This window comes from Mandrillus leucophaeus, unplaced genomic scaffold (genome assembly GCF_000951045.1).
Source record: "Mandrillus leucophaeus isolate KB7577 unplaced genomic scaffold, Mleu.le_1.0 Scaffold139, whole genome shotgun sequence".
NCBI classification, from domain to species: domain Eukaryota; kingdom Metazoa; phylum Chordata; class Mammalia; order Primates; family Cercopithecidae; genus Mandrillus; species Mandrillus leucophaeus.
The window spans coordinates 578417-595570 of NW_012101354.1; the positions used below are offsets into that span (position 1 = coordinate 578417).

The 17154-nt window shown below is 48.4% G+C and overlaps 1 protein-coding gene and 1 long non-coding RNA gene across 2 annotated transcripts in view; one reads left to right on the forward strand and one right to left on the reverse strand.

Annotated features, from left to right (window-relative positions):
* The window catches only part of THEM5 (thioesterase superfamily member 5), a 7309-nt gene extending 2796 nt beyond the window's left edge, over positions 1–4513 (forward strand). Inside the window, 4 exon segments of the mRNA XM_011973504.1 lie at positions 488–626; positions 3543–3653; positions 3973–4097; positions 4422–4513. Coding sequence (XP_011828894.1) covers positions 488–626; positions 3543–3653; positions 3973–4097; positions 4422–4465 — 419 coding nt within the window. The 3' untranslated portion in view covers positions 4466–4513.
* A 3015-nt stretch (positions 4514–7528) lies between these two features.
* LOC105534710 lies at positions 7529–17036 on the reverse strand. Its single transcript, XR_001005320.1, has 3 exons — positions 16952–17036; positions 9606–9892; positions 7529–7649 (listed from the first exon to the last, which is right to left on the reverse strand). It is a non-coding gene; the product is annotated as an uncharacterized LOC105534710 (long non-coding RNA).
* Positions 17037–17154: the final 118 nt, after the last annotated feature.

The window sequence follows — 17154 nt, forward strand, 5'->3', positions numbered from 1 at the left end:
GCAATGCTGCTCTTTATGCACTAAAAAGGTTTTGGAGATGTTTGCATATGCATATCAAGGCACAGCACTTTTCCTTAAACTTGTTCTTGTCACAGAGATCTTTATTCATATGTCTTACTGCTGACCTTCTCCCTACCATGATCCTATTATCCTGCCACTTCCCTTTTCTAAGATGGTAAAGATAATGATCAATAAATACTGAGGGAACTCAGAGACCAGTGCTGGCGTGGGTCCTCTGTATGCTGAGCGCTGGTCCCCTGGGCCTAGTTTTCTTTCTCTATACTTTGTCTGTGTCTCATTTCTTTTCTCAAGTCTCTCGTTCCACCGAACGAGAAACGCCTACAGGTGTGGAGGGGCAGGCCACCTCTTCAGTGTGCTCTGGTTTTCTCTCCTTAATCTTGTACCAGAGGCAAGACTCAACCAAATGGTGCTGTATCCTGACCATGCCCTCCCTTCTCCAGCTGCGACACTGCCCATCTCTCCCCAGACAAGGGTGACTGTCGCATCTTCACCAGGTGCATCCAAGTGGAAGGACAAGGCTTTGAGTATGTCATCTTTTTCCAGCCATCCAAGAAGAAGTCGGTCTGTCTTTTCCAACCAGGCCCCTACCTGGAGGGGCCCCCAGGGTAAGGTCACTGGTAGGACCTTGGCTGCCTCCTGGGCTTGACTCAGCAGGGCAGGTTCAGCATCCATCAGGCTGGCACTGGAGACTCCGTCTTTCTCTAAGCGGGGAGGATGAGAGTGTGAGGCACTGGGCTTCAGCCTCACAATACCAGGCCTGGAAGGACACACAGGGTTATCTGGCCTAATCCCCAGTGTGCAGATAAGGGCTCCTCATCAAAGTCTCAAAATTTTCCAGACAAAAGACCTGAGAGGCTACTTTGAGAAGAATGTGGTACACTTGGAAGAGGGCAAGATCTGGACTCTAGACTCTGACTTCCTGTCCTGCTCGGCTGCTGCTGGCTGTGGGACTCCGAGCAAGCAATTTGACCCCTGGTCTTTAGTCTTCTTACCTGAAACCTGGGGCAATAATATCTACCTGCCGGGATGACCAGAGATATGATATTATGGGCCTATGTGTGCATGCTCATGAACCATAAAGCACAGTATAGCTATCAGACACTTCTATCCAAAACCCATGTTCTACCCATGGGGAAATGGAGGTGCACACAGCTAAAGTAACTTGCCCAAGGCAGCACTGCAATCAAAGTCAGATCCAGGACAGTCGGATCTGGCAGGTGAGATTCCAAGTCCACTGTTTCCTCCACTCCACTTTCCACTCCATGGTTGTCCCCCTTATCCTCTATCCCTATGCTTGCTCCAGATGGTCACTGAAGGCTGGAGGTGGTGCTGGAGCTCCTGCAAGGGAAAGAGAGACAAGAGAGGGCAGGAGTGGCTTTAGGGTCCTGAAGCCTGACAGGGGCTAAACTGGGGTTAAATAGAATCCAGAGTGCTATATAGATGTCAGGGCCTCCAGAGGCTGTGGATGCCAACTGCAGCCTTCAGTCACTTTGGCCATAGGATGTGCAGATACTATGAATTGTTCAGAGTCCTGTCCAGGCCATGGACTCCCTCCCTTCTGAAGCATGGCTGAAGCATGGCTGACTTTTATTTAGGAGCTGATGGAGGTGAGGCCAAAGAGGCAGAGGAGGACCATCCAACACTGAGGCTAGTCAGTGGATTGAGGGGTTGGGGGTCTAGAGAAGAGATTAGTATCCACGAGGCCCCTAGACCATGGGGAGTGGGAAGGAGGAGTTACTCGCTGGCCAAGAGCTACTCTGTAGATCCACATACTAGCCAATGGGTCCCCAGGTTGGCCAGTGAGGACAACGTGTCCTTTGACACCAACTCTTTTCACCCTCTTTCAAGCAATTTGGGAGGCAGAGAGGGAAGTGCTTAAGAAGCCTGTAATCCCAGCACTTTGGGAGGCCTAGGCAGGCGGATCACCTGAGGTCAGGAGTTTGAGACGAGCCTGGCCAACATTGCGAAACCCCGTCTCTACTAAAAATACAAAAATCAGCCGGGCGTGGTGGCAAGCGCCTATAATCCCAGCTACTTGGGAGGCTGAGGCGAGAGAATCGCTTGAACCTGGAAGGTGGTGGTTGCAGTGAACCGAGATCGCACCACTGCACTCCAGCCTGGGTGACAGAGCGAGACTCCATCTCCAAAAAAAAAAAAAAGAAGTGTGTAAATTACATTTGCAAACATTTGTTTATTTAATCCGCTGAGATCGGAATTGTGAAATTCATGGTGGAAAAACTAAGGCTCAGAAAGGTTTAGCAATTTGCTCAAGACAAACAGGTAGTGAGCTGTGGGACAAGGAGTCCAACTGGGTGGGTACAGACCAAAGAAGCAGGGAGGGAAGGGTCTGGAAAAGCCACTGGTCACAGGAGCGGGAGGGTAACCCATGGCAGTACAGTGTGCACAGCTGATCTGGCTCCGTGGAGAATTGGGACTGTGCTTTTGAAAATCAGGGACTCAAATCTGTTTGATGTTAATTGAATTCTAAAATTGGGTGCCTTTCTATTTTCCCCAAATTAGCCAACCATGAAGTAGCTGACATGAAGCTTGCATAAGCAAGAATGAACATTCTATGGGGTTTTTTTTGTTTGTTTGTTTTATTTTGAGACAAAGTCTTGATCTGTTGCCCAGACTGGAGTGCAGTGGCGCAATCTCAGCTCACTGCAACCTCCATCCACCAGATTCAAGCGATTCTCATGTCTCAGCCTCTCGAGTAGCTGAGTTACAGGCACTTGCCACCACACCCATCTAATTTTTGTATTTTTTAGTAGAGACAGAGTTTCACCATATTGGCCAAGCTGGTCTCGAACTCCTGACCTCAAGTGATCCGACTACCTTGGCCTCCCAAAGTGCTGGGATTATAGGCGTGAGCCACTGTGACCAGCCATTCTGTGCATTCTGAATAAAGCAAATATCTGCGGCATTTCAGCATTTCAGCTCAATTTCAGCATTGAGCCTGCTGGAGTGGGCTCTCTGCTTTCTGTGGCAATGCTGCACAGAAGTGTGTCATGCCAGCCCTTGATAGGTCATAAGTTATGTTTCACATTTACTTATCTTGAGATGTGGGCCCCGCACTGGCTGTAGTGACTGGTAAGGTGAGAAACAGCCCAGGGTTGTGCCTCAAAGACTGAGTCACAAAGTTCAGGGACTTTTTCATTTCCTGTATATGCCCATCCTTCCAAATTATGGCAGTTGTTGCCAGCAATTAGGTAATGAATCAGAAAAATGTTTTCTATTAACTTTATCAGAAAAAAAAATTTTCCCTGATGGAGTGTCAGTGGCTACAAAAGCATGCTGAAGCAAACCAGAAAAGCTTAGTTGATTTTGACGGGTCTGATCAGATGGGATGCACCTGTTTCCTTCTTTCCTATTTGGCTGCCCTGAGGCTGAAGGTCTATGTTTGGAAGGGTCTAGGGAAAGGGAGAGGTAGGGTCGCCACAGGAGGGAGGGAAGGCCCAGTGAGGGGGTCTGCCCAGTGGCCCCAGCCCAGGTCTTGCTCCTCACTTTACCCCCACCCCCAGGTTTACCCACAGCGGGTCCCTGGCAGCCATGATGGACGAGACCTTTTCTAAAACTGCCTTCCTGGCTGGAGAGGGGGTGTTCACACTAAGCTTCAACATCAGGTTCAAAAAGTAAGTACGGGCCTTCGGGGCATTGACCAAAGTCATAGCCCTTTTCATCCCTGGGGGTGGCCATCCTCAGCAACTGGGGTGTGGGAGCCCTGCCTGCCACTCTCCTTCCCCAGCCCACTCCCAAGCAGTTCCTCTAGTCCCTGGCCAGGCCACAAACTCTGCTGTCCAACTTTGGGAGCTGACAAAAAGACTGTGAGCCCAGGGCCACCTAAGAGTCCTCAAGGCAGGGAGGGATGAAGAGAGGGAAGAGGACACAGAGAGTGAAGGGATGGGGAGCCAGGTTCACATGAAAGATGGGCTAAGCTGCCTCCTCTCCCAGCTTGATCCCCATGAGCTCTCTGGTTGTAATGGACATAGAAGTGGGAAAGATTGAGGACCAGAAGCTTTACATGTCCTGCATCGCCCACAGCAGAGACCAGCAGACAGTTTACACCAAGTCCTCAGGTAAAGGAGCCCCTAGCCCAGCCCCAGGCCCTGTCCTGCCACCACCCACCCCCAGAACAAACAGGAGGAAGGAAAGATGCCAAGGATTCTTCCCAAGCTGCAGTCCAGCTTCTTTAGGGGAGGGATAGGGCACCTACTGGGGACACAGATGAAGTGAGGGAGAGCAGAACTAGGATTTTTTTTTTCTATGTATGAGTTATCCAACCTGTAACGAAAGGACAAGACCCAGGTAATGGGTAATTTGGAGCCAAATGCTCAGAGTGTCCATCGAACTCCTGCCATCTCAGTGCAGCTCTTGCAGCTCAGCTCACCCTTCTCCTGCAGGTGTTCTCCTTCAGCTGCGGCTGGAAGAAGAGTCTCCCCAGTAACAGTCACTCTGCCTGTAGGAGAGCCTCCCACTGCCTCCCTGCCTGCCTGGCACCCACCAAAGAGCAAGAAGGGGTCCTCAAGAAGCAGTTGGTGAGGCAAGGGAAAGGACCCTTTTCTCTGAGTAAATAAAGTCTCACAGCCCCCCATTCTCGGCCCAAGGCTTTTCTGTGGTTGGAAATCAAAATCCTTCCAGGGCATCCCATATACCCACCTTCCCACTCAGCACCGACTGTAAAGGTTTACTGAGTACCCGCCAGGTGTCAGACACTGTGTGAGGCACCAGGCATCCAGAAGTGAAAGACAGGGCTGCAGCCTGCACAATGTGGAGGCGAGTTGCCAAGTCACAGAGTGCCCTATCATGCTCCTCCCACACCCACCCTGGCTTCTATCATGAGTGCAGTGTCGTCTCAGAGGAAGGAGGGGGCAATTTTACTCTACAAAAGCAATCAGAAAACATCTTCTAGAAGAAGCTCTTCCTGAACTGTCTCAAAAGTTAAGTGCTGGTCACTAGGCAGGCAGGGGAGGGGAGGATATCCCAGGCAGAGGGAAAGTAAGACAAAGCAGCAGAGGTGTGAAAGTGTACAGGGGCTTTGGAGAAGAGCAAGGTGTTGAGGAGGGCAGGCATCTAGGGAAAGATAAGGTGGGCAGGAGCAAGCCACAGGAAGGCTTCATAATCCCTGCCAGAGAGCTGGAACTTTGTCTTGCAGGCAACAGGGAGCCTCTAAAGGGCTTGGGCTGGGGAGTGACAGAGCTTTGTTATTTAGAAAGATGACTCAGTGGCAGTAAGGCATCAGCAAGACTGAAGGCAGGAGCGCTGGTTAGGAGATCCCTGCAGGCTTTACACTAGAGAGCCTGCAGGGGTCAGAGCTGCGAAGCTGAGAGATATGGAAAAATGTTACAAATACAGGAAGTGCAGGACTTTGCCACTAGTTATACAATGTGGATCTGTGAAGAAGAGCTGTCTAGGATGACTCCAAGTTTCTGGCTTATGGGTTTCCAGGTGGTTATCACTAGAAATACAGAAAGAGATGGGAGTAAACAATGAGCTCAGTTTTACATGCATTGAGCTTGAAGTGCCCATGGAACTTGCACCATGTGGCAAGTGCCAGCAGGAACATGGATATTGTGATATGGAGCTCGGAGAGATAAGCTGCTGACTCAAATTGTGAGCCAATATAAAATGTGACATGAGGCTGGGCACGGTGGCTCATGCCTGTAATCCCAGCACTTTGGGAGGCCGAGGCAGGCGGATGATCTGAGTGATTTGAGAGTCGAGAGAACTCAACTCATGACCAACATGGAGAAACCTCATCTCTACTAAAAACACAAAAAAATTAACCAGGTGTGGTGGCACATGCCTGTAATCCCAACTACTCAGGAGGCTGAGGCAGGAGAATCACTTGAACCTGGGAGACAGAGGTTGCAGTGAGCCGAGATCATGCCATTGCACCCCAGCCTGGGCAACAAGAGCAAAACTCCATCCCAAAAAAAAAAAAAGTGTGACATGAAACCCCTGGGAATGCCTTATGCAGAGTGGAAGTGAGGAGGAGGCAAGGGGAAAGACAGAGGTGGGGAGGGAGGGGAAAAAGGGAAGGAGGGAAGAAGGGAAGAGGTCAAAAATAGAACCAGAACCTTATGATGCACTAAGGCTGAAAGTTGGGATAGAAGACCAAGGATCCACTAAAGAGAACAGGACAGGAGTGACCATCCTTAAGAAGAAGAGGTCAGCGCTATCAAATGTTGAAGAGAAGGCAAGGAAGATGAGAATTAAAAAGAAGCTTTTGAGTCAGGAGTGGTGGCTCACACCTGTAATCCCAGCACTTTAGGAGGCCAAGGCAGGAGGATTGCTTGAGGCCAGGAGTTTGAGACCAGCCTGGGCAACAAAGTGAGACCCCCATCTCTACAAAAACAAAAAAAGATAAGAAACTAAAATAAGTAAGTGCATAATAGAATTAAAAAGAGACCTTTCGATCTGGTCATGAAGAAAATGTAGTTTCCTTTGCCAGAGCAATTTTAGGAGATGGGACAAAAATCCAGATTACAGGGGATGAAAATATGAACAGGGAATGAGGAAATGAATGTAGATGCTTCTTTCCAGGAATGCTGTTGTTGTTATTCAAGGAAAGATATTTGACTGTATTTTAATTGCTAGTGGAAAGAGGCTAAAACTTTTAGGAGAAAGAGGGACAGAGGTGTCATCCAACAGAACAGCTTTCTTAGAGCTGCCTTGGGAGCCATGGGAGAGCGTCAGCATGACTCTGAGACCGAAAGGAAGAAGGTAGAGTGCAGAGCAGGACAGGAAGTGGAGGGGATTCAACCCGGAGTGCTTCAGCTTTCTCAGTGAAATGGAAGGCAAGGCCATCAGTGAGGAAAGAGGTCGGGAGGAAGGGGGATGGTTTGGAAAAGCTGCTGTAGGGATCAGGAAAACAGGTACCAGGTACATGTGTGACCAAGACCTCCTGAGTGCCCAGCTGCTGGTAAAAAACAGGTATCTGGAGTGGCACCAACCTTAGGAGAAAGGAAGGTGGGAGCCAGCTGGCAAAACCCAGGGGCGATGGTGGATGAGTCAGATGAGAACAGTGGAAGGGGAGGAAAGACAGCAACATGGCTGGTACACATTTCTGAGGAGAAAAGATTTGCCGTGAGGGAGAAGAACAATGGAGGAGGCAATGGCTATCCAGAAGAAGTCTGTAGCTCCTCTGAGCCTGGGGAGGAGAAGGGTGAGACCAGCTTCCACAGGGACGGCTGTAAGAGAAGAGGTGTCCTGTCTCCAGACAGCCAGAATTCCACTGAGGCTAGTAGGTGGAGGGGATGTTCAGGAAGAGGTCAAGATTAGAGAAGGTTTACCAAAGAATTAAGGCTTCCGGGCCATATTATAAAGGACTTTGTTATTAGGTATGGTAAAACCAAATGTTGAAACAAATAAGCCTTTAAATCTCAGTAACTTAACCCGTATCTTCAAATAGAATGCATTTCTCACTCAAATAAAGTCCAGCCCGTGGTTGTCTAGGAGTCATTCAGGAACCTGGCTGACAAAAGCTTTGTCATCTCCAACACATGACTCCAAAATCACCCTTGGTGTTGGCATCCAGTTGCCAGATGAGAGAATCCACAGGCAGATGTTCTGGGCCAGGCCTCCAAGTGGTTCCATTGGCCAGAACTCAGTCACAAAGCCCCACCAAACTGCAAAGAAGGCTGGTTAGAAAGTATGGTCTAACTCCAGCCTGGCCAATACAGTGAAACCCCGTCTCTACTAAAAATTAAAAAAAAAAAAATTACCCAGATGTGGTGGCACTCGCCTGTAGTCCCAGCTACTCGTGAGGCTGAGGTAGGAGAATTGCTTGAACCTGGGAGGCAGAGGTTGCAGTGAGCCAAGACGGTGCCACTGCACTCCAGCCTGGGTGACAGCGAGACTCCGTCTCAAAAAAAAAAAAAAGAAAAGAAAATATGGTCTAACTGTATGTTTTTTGTCTGTTGTTTTTTTATGATCTACAAACTTTATTCAGATTTTGCCAGTTGCCCACTAATATGCTTTCTGTGGTTCAGGATCCAATTCAGAATCATATGTCACATTTAGTTGTCATGTTTAATCCCCTTTAATTTGAAACCGTTCCTCTTTCTTTGTCTTTCATGACCTTGACATGTCTTTTTTTTTTTAATTTCCTTTTTTAGAGACAGGGTCTTGCTCTGTTGCCCAGGGTAGAGTGCAATGATAATGATCACAGAGCACTGCAGCCTCAAACTTCTGGGCTCAAGGGAGCCTCCTGTTTCAGCCTCCCAAGTAAATGGGACTACAGGCACATGCCACCACACTCAGATAAATTTTATTCGATTTTTTGTATAGATGGGGTCTCCCTATGTTGCCCAGGCTGGTCTCAAACTGTTGGCCTCAAGTGATCTGCCTACCTTGGCCTCCCAAAGTGTTAAAATTACAGGCATGAGCCACTGTTTGGAATTCAGTCCACTGATATGTTTCTCAGAGTACGAGTTAGTTGTTTTGTAGCGTGTTCCAAGGTCTGGATTTCTCCAATGTTTTCTCATCATTAGACTCAAGTTATGTATTTTTGTCAGCAATATTTCAGAAGCAATGTTGTGGCCGTCTCAGTGCTTCATGACAAGAGAAACGTGATGCTGATTTGTCCCATTAATGCCAATGTTCCCTTTGATCAGTTGGTTACCGTGGTATCTGCCATATTTCTTCACTGAAAATTACCATTTTTACCTTTTTAATAAGTATCTTATTGGGAGATACTTTGAGATTGTATGAATATCCTATTTATCATCATACTTTTGCCCATTAATTTTAGCTAGTGATAGTGGTCAATGGTAATTTTCTAATGCCATCATCTCTTCAACATGTTTTCATCCTAACTATATGTTAAAGAAGAAAGTAAAATAGGGGGCCAGGCACGGTGGCTCATGCCTGTAATCCCAGCACTTTGGGAGGCTGAGGTGGGTGGATCACTTGAGCTTAGGAGTTCAAGACTAGCCTGGCCAACATAGTGAAACCTCCATCTCTACCATAAAATACAAAAATTAGCTGGGTGTGGTGGCACATGCCTGTAATCCCAGCGACTCAAGAGGCTAAGGTGGAAGAATCGCTTGAACCTGAGAGGCGGAGGTTGCAGTGAGCCGAGATCACACCACTGCACTCCAGTCTGGGCGACAGAGCAAGACTCTGTCTCAAAAAGAAAAAGAAAGTCAAATGGGTTTGGTGAGTAGCTAGCAGCCACTGCCTCAGTTTAAGGGGAGGGCCAGTAGAAGACGACAGAGTCTATGTAAAAACTCTTACTCTGGCAAGTAAAATATTCAGCTTCAGGCATATGCTAGGGCTCCCAGTATCTGGGACTGGAGCTGGGGCTTCAGGGAATCAGAGAGAATGAAACCCTTTGTGACACGGAACCAGGTCAGAGAGCTGTGCACAAATTCAGCAGCAGAGGTGAGGTAGGTGGGTCAGGCTCCCTCTCCAGTACCTAGACCACATGCTTCCTAAGCCATCAATCTCACATGATGGGCAAAGGATAGGTGGACATGGATTTGAACAGCCTCAATGTAGTGCCTTCCAAAAGCTAGAGATGTACCAGAGGCCATAGCCAAAAAGTTTATGACAACCAACTATTTCCTCTCCCATATACTCACATAAAAACTTTTTCTCCTGTGCTTTCACAGTGCCCGAGATATCTACACTCTAGACCCAGAAGCTAAATCACTGTACACTAAAAAACTGGTTGCTCTTCATTCATGGTCAAGGAGAGTCTAATCTTCAAACACTCCCAGAAGAAGGAAGGAAATACATTCCATCCTTCCTATGCAGTCAGGAAAAGGAAGAGGTTGGTCCAAGTGCAGTAGTGTTTACAACTAATTGATCACAACCAGTTGCAGATTTCTTTATTTCATATCCACTCCCACTGCTTCACTTGACTAGCCTAAAGAGAGAAAAGAAAAGGAAGAAAAATAAAACAGTTGTGTTTGGGTTTCCATACTAAAATAGATTAAATGCAACCCATGATTTCTCTGCTGAGGCCACTGTCTAAGAGAAATAGGCACAGGGTGGAAATCCACAGAGGTGAGAGCCTCTCAGGCAAGGCCCCACAGCCAGGCTGGGAGTCAGCCTTGACTGCATAAGGCCAGCTGGGTAGGTAGGAGTCTAGGTAAGGGAAAATGTCCCAGCTGCTGGGGCACTTTTCTGGTGTCTACGGTGGGGAAGATGCCTCTCCTCTCCCAGAGGCTGAGTATTGCACTGACTGGCAGAAACGAGGGACACTGCTGCCATCATATTTGGAAGCCCATTCCCATATATATCCAGTGCATTTATGAGGAATGCAGCTACTGCAGAGGTAGATGGAGCTGGAATCCAGTAGGCAATTCAGGAAAATGTGACAGCTCCTTCTGTTTGAAGCAGAGGATGTATATTCTCCAGATGCCTGAGTCAAGTGCCAAGAGAAACCAAAGAATGAATAAGGCCATTGTAAGGCCAACCAGTTCAAGAAAGCAGGGGATGTCAGTAGCTCAGACTAGTTCTTATAGGAGAGGCCCACTGAGACCTTTCTGGAACTGAGACTGCAGAGACAGGTCATTCATTACAGTTCCTGGGTGAGAAGCAGGAGCTTCAAGGCACAGTTTATCACCAACCCTATCACATGCTAGAGCCCACCATGAGCATTGGTGGCCAAGTCATGCTGCCTGAGGCCACCACTAAGCCACAGGACATATAGCTTAGAAAGACTCAAAGCCCAAGGATCCTCATAGCAGTTGCCTTCCTACCGGAGGAAAGGCCTGTCCCCTCTCTGCCTCTCCATCTGGCTTGGACCCAGGAAAGCACTCTGTGCTGCTTAGACCCCTAAGTGTCCCTCTGCAATGGTACCTAGAAAGGAAGGTAAGGCCCTTGGGTCACCTGGGAAGTTCTCAAGGAGTGGCACCAATGGTGCTGGGAGAGGTGAGAAGACAGCACTCTGGGTCCTTACTCGAAGGAGCAGCTCTGCTCAAATCTGAAGACCCTTAGTACATAAGAAAGAGCAATGCTCTTTGAGATAAGAGATCTGGGTTCTTATCTCAACTCTGCTACTGTTTGGCACATCATTTCTTCCTGGGTCTGTTTCCTGTTCTGCAAAAATGACGGTATATGAGGTGACATCCAAGTTCCTTCCAGGTCAGATATTTCATTGTTCCAATCAAGCCAACTTTTGGCTATACATCTGCCAGTCTTGCCTGATGGCTCACAGATTCCCAGCCTCCCCACATTCTGCTTTATATTGCAGAGGGCCAGTGCCTGGGTGCCTGCAAACTGTATTCTCCAGTCTCTTTTGTCATCTGGCTTTGGAAGCCTTGGTGGCACATTGGAAGGTGGGAAGAGGGAGAAGCAAGGTGTGATGGTTAATACTGAGTGTCAACTTGATTGGATTGAAGGATGCAAAGTATTGATCCTGAGTGTGTCTGCAAGGGTGTTGCCAAAGGAAATTAACATTTGAGCCAATGGGCTGGGAAGGGCAGACTCATGCTTAATCTGGGTGGGCACAATCTAATCAGCTGCCATTGAGGCCAGAATAAAAAGCAGGCAGAAGAACATGAAAAGACAAGATTGGCTTAGCCTCCTAGCCTACATCTTTCTCCTGTGCTGGATGCTTCCTGCCCTCCAACATTGGACTTCAAGTTCTTCAGCTTTGGGACTCGGACTGGCTTCCTTGCTCCTCAGCTTGCAGATGGCCTGTTGTGGGACCTTGTGATTGTGTGAGTTAATACTCCTTAATAAACTCCACTTTGTGTATATTTGTGTGTGTGTGTGTGTGTGTGTGCGCGCGCGCGTATATATATATATATATCCTATTAGTTCTGTCCCTCTAGAAAACCCTGACTAATATACAAGGGATTTTTCTCCCTTTATCTTTGCTTTGGGAGGGAACTTAAGTAATGATTGTGTCTTCATGGTTGCAGATCCTTCTGAACAGCCCCTCACCATCCCGTTTGCCTTTTAAACTCTTCTGACACCTTTATCACAAGCTCCCTGTGTTAAACTCCTTCTGTTGAGCCACTTAGCAAGTGCCATTTTCCTGACCAGTCCCTGATGAATACAGCCAGGTTGTGGATTATCTGTAGTCAGTTTTCAATCTCACTGGTGTACAGCCCAGATAGTATGCAGTCTCGTACGCAGCCTTAATTTAACATCCACAAAGAGAAGGACGTGGAAGAGAGGGAATAGGAAAGTGAACAGTCAAAAATTTAGCACAATCTGGCTAAATCCAAATCTCTGTCCATCTTTCCACTGCACACTGCACAGCTGAACAGCTAGAGAAAAAAGACATAACCATGCTGTCTAGTTTCACTTTAAAGTCACGATCACTACCCTCACGTGGGCTGTTAATGCTTCCCTGCAATCATCCTGAGTTCCCTAGGCCATTCATTCTCCTGCTTTCCTAGGCAACTATTCCAGTCCTTACCCTCTCTACTCAAACCCCTGACACCACCTTCTCCTTTATCATCACTATTAGCTGATGACCTTGCTTCCTGTTTTGTGGAGAAGTCAGAAGCATTCAAAAGAGAACAAGCTTTTGTCATCACATCTGTCCACCTGCCAGCCTCTACCCATTTATTCTACCTTCTCTCCAGCATCTGTCCACACAGCAGGCAAAGGACAACCCTTAGAGCTATCTCTTATGCACAGCATAAGAAATGGTCTTGTCTACCCACTTGTACGGTTCCAACAATTCTTCTTTCTCCTCTGCATTATCAATTTTCCCCTTTCCGTTGGATCTTTCCCATCAACATACAAATGTGCCATTGTTTCTCTCATTTAAAAATTTTCCCAGCCGAGCACAGTGGCTCACGCCTGTAATCCCAGCACTTTGGGAGGCCGAGGCAGGTGGATCTCCTGAGGTCAGGAATTCGAGACCAGCCTGACCAACATGGCGGCATAAGCTTGTAATTCCAGCTACTCGGGAGGCTGAGACAGGAAAACCGCCTGAACCCGGGAGGCGGAGGTTGCAGTGAGCTGAGATCGCACCACTGCACTCCAGCTTGGGCAACAGAGCGAGACTCCATTGCAAAAAAAAAAAAAAAATCGCTTGACTCTACCTCCTCTTCTGGCCATTATCCCACTTCCCCCCTACTCTTTCAGCAAACTCTTCAAAAGAGTTGTCTTTGCTCGCTCTCTTTCTCCTCCCATTCTTTCTTTCTTGAGCCCACTTAGATCACACTTTTGCCCCCAACACTCCACTGAAACTGCTCTTGTCAAGGTCACCAATAACTTCTCACTGCTAAATCCAATTATCAATTCCCAGTCCTCATCTTACCTCATTTTGCCTCAGCCTCTGGGACAGCTGGTTCCTCCTCTCCCCAGTCTCTCAATGTTGGGGCACCCAGGACTCAGTCTTTGGATTCTTTCCCTTTTTACCTATACTTCATCAAGTTTCATGGCTTTGAGTTCAGTCTATGTTTCTCTTGGTGTCCACATTTATACTTCCAGCCTGGACCTCTCCCCCGAGCTCCAGATGCAACAGCCTACTGGACATCTCTCCTTGATGTCTAACAGACATCTCAACTTTAACAGATCCAAAACTGAGCACCTGATTTTGCCTCTTCTCATTCTTGGCAACTTCATTCTTCCAGTTGCTGCTCCTCTCTCTTTGGATGGGGATGGATCCATCAGGAAATCCTATTTACTCTATGTTCAGAATATATCCAGAAACTGACTACTACATCCCTGATCATGTCCAAATCATCTCATCCCAAGATTATTTCAGTCATCTCCTATTTGCTCTCCCTACTTTGGCCCTTACCCACTTCTGTCTACTCTTAACACAGCCACCAGAGAGAATCTTTTAACACGTAAGCCAAGTCATATCACCCCTTAGCTTACCAAAAGTAGAAGCTAAAATTGCTACAGTGCCTATGAGACCCAACAGAGTCTGGCCCTGTTACCTCTCTGACCTCATCTTCCCCTCACTCATTCTGTTTCAGCTACTCTGGCCCCTTTGCCTCCTGGATCACTCCAGGCATACTCCTAAGGGCCTTTGCATATGTGATTTCTTCTGCCTAGAATGCTTTTCCCTAGATATTCTTCCTCCTTCCTTCATACCAATACTGAAATGAGGTGGCCATCCCTGACCAGTCTATTTAAAACTGCATACTCCCCTGATACCTTCGCTCATCCTTCCCTATCTTAATTTTTCCTACAACACTTATTTCCAGCTAACAAATCATATTTTTATGAATTTATTTATGTCTATTGTCTTTCTTCCCCCACTAAAGCATAAACTACATCTAGCCAAGGGAGTTATCACTGCTATATACCCAAAGTCCAGAATAGTGCCTGGAACATAGTAGGTACTCAATAACTGTGGTTGAATGAATGAATGAAGCCACAGAATCAAACTTCCCTGGGTCCTACCCTACTTCTAGACTTCTTATTATGGAAGTCAAGTGTCTATATTGTTAAGTCAGACTGGGTTGGGTTTTCTGTTTTCTCACATTTTTAGCGGATGTCAGCCTAAATGATGCCCACGTATTCTCTTGTTCAATCCTCATACCAACTCTGAGAGTTTTATTCTTTCTGTTTTCCAGGTGGAAAAGGTAAGCCCCAAAGAGATTAAGTTACATGCTAGAAGTCACACAGCTAGTCAGTCGCAGAATCCAGATTCCCAGCCCACCTGACTGATGGCAAAGCCATGAATACTGCAGCACTCCAAGAAGACTGACCCTCCCCAGAAACAATACCAGGGCTGAGCTGAGTCAGGAGCCACAGGAATGGAAGGTCTGGAGGTCGCCAAGGATCTCCACAAAATAAACATTTGCTTTGTTAAAATCTTCAAGTGACAAAATAATCATTGCATTCACTGGTTTCATTTTGTTTGCTGCGTTTCACAATTTGTCTTACTGTTGTTTGCATGTTTATTGTCTGTCTCTCCCCTTAGACAGCTCTCTATTCTATGTATCCCCCTAGCACAGTGCATGGTACATTTTAGGCACTTCAGTGAATGGATGAACAAATTAATTCAAGTATAATTTTTCTTACTACTTCACTCATCAAATACATCCTGATTGAGTACCTGCTTTGCACTAAGCACTGTTTTTACGATTCTTAGTCTAGTAAGACAGGTAGGCATTAAACAAATAACCACATAAACTGAGGGGGAAGAACTGTAATCAATGCCATAAAGGAAAAGTATGAGGTACTATGAAAGTGTACAGCAGGTGCCCCGAATTTAGATGGGAGGGTGTCAATGAGGGCCTCCAGAGCTGAAGGATGAAGGGGAAGAGTGGTCCTAGGAGAGGAACTAGCCTTGCTTCCTTTTGGAGACTGAAGGATGGTAGGTGTGCCTAGAGTGCAACTGATGGTCTCATCCTGTCCGTGGTGGCCTGTGCTTCCTAACAGCTGCCAGGGATGAAGGGCATAGGCCAGCTTGATCCTGACTGTTGGATCCAGCTTTATCTTCATTGTTTCTAAGTCCAGAAATCCTGAGTCTGGTAAGTCCAGAAATCCTGAGTCTGGTCACTTTTCCTTCAGCCAGAATAATTCAGAAAACTATTAACCAGAATAATGCAGAGAACTGATCACTGCAAGTCACTCTGCCTTGGAGCTATTGGAATGGCTCCAGAATAGGGCACTGGGGGTCAAGGCAGGATTTCAACAAGGAGGGTTTTACAGAAGACGGACTTCACCTGCGAGGGCTGGGGTGGGAACCGAGCACCAAAGAAGACGAGTGGCCACTGTCCACTGATGGCCGTCTCCCTCTTCTCTGTAGCCCTCCCCCACTCCTAAGCAGCCCAACTTCAGCAGAGGAGGCCTGGGCACAGGAATGGATTGTTGCTAGAAACCTGGCTTCAGCTGGAGGAAGTCAGAAGGCCGGGCTGATGGCCGCGCAGACAGAGCTGTGTTTATCCAGGAAAAGAGGTAGGACGTAGGCAGCGGAGGCCCCTGCCAGCTCCTCCCAGAAGGACTGCGCTGGGGGAGAAAGCAGCAGAGAAAGCTGCTCCCCTCTGGCTCTGAAAGTGTCAGGGCCTGAGGCCAGAACCCAGAGGCGACCCACAGGTGAGGTCAGCACTAAGGGCGCGCGACGGAGAGGGTCGCAAGCTCGGATCCCAGGGCAGAGGGTCGGAACACGGTGCTCTTGGTGGCTCCGCGCAGGGGTGAGGCGAGCGCGTGGTGGCGGAGCCTTCCAGAGACCGCTCTGGGGGTGGCAGGGAATCAATGCTGCCTTTGTGCTCGGTGGTTTCCGAGGGAGAAAAGGAATGGAGAGTGGGAGGGGCGACCCAACGGCCCGGCCCCGCCCTTTAGACGCGGGATGCGGTAGGGCTGCGAGGCGCGGGAGCTGGAGGGTCAGGGCTACCGGGGGGTGGGATTCTGTGCCCCCGGGAGGTGCGTCTCCTTGGACCAGCCCTGGGTGTCCTGAGGTCAGCAGCCAGGTGTGTCTCCTGGCTGCCAGGAGCAGAAGTGAGTCCTCTTCTGGCTTGGAGCGACTCGAGGAGGGGAGGGAGGAGCCAGAGGAGACAGGTGGGGCTAGGACTGAGGGATGGCTCAGGCCAGAGAAGCTTGCGCCGGGGCAGCCTGGCAAAGGGAGGAAGTCCCGAGGGGCGCCAGACTGAATCCCAGAGGAAAACCCAATTCTTCAAAATGGGCGGGGGAGAAGGGGAACCCGCCGAGGGCAAGGTGTCCCTTCCAGGGGGTTTGGGATCTGGGTCCTTTTAGTATAATGCGGTTATTATCCTATTTGTCCTAATAGTACCCTAGGGTTCTAGTGGGTACTATATGGGCCTTCAAACTCTAAGGTGAATGGGGCATCTTTAGTACCAGTGAGGGAAGCTGTGTACTTGGTGACGGAGGCCCATATCTGAATATGTGACTGACTGGCCCTTGGCTCCCTCCATTTCTCCTCACCCCCCCAGACTTCGCCGCCCTTTCTTTTTCTGCTCAAATAGGGGTCCGCGCTCCCAGTGGGTCCGGAGACCCGAGCGCGGTAGCTGATCGCCCGGTCTACGCCAGCATCACTCACCTCTGACTCCTCTTCGCTACTCGCCCAGTCCCGCTCCGCCGAGCACTCCAGTCTGAGACCTGGGATTTGGACCCTCTCGGCCCTGCGGAATTCGTAATTCTATTACCCTACCCACCGCATGTGGCTCTTGGAAAAAGCTGGCTATAAGGTGGGGGCCGCGGAGCCTGCAGCCCGTTGGGCGCCCTCCGGCCTGTTCTCCAAGC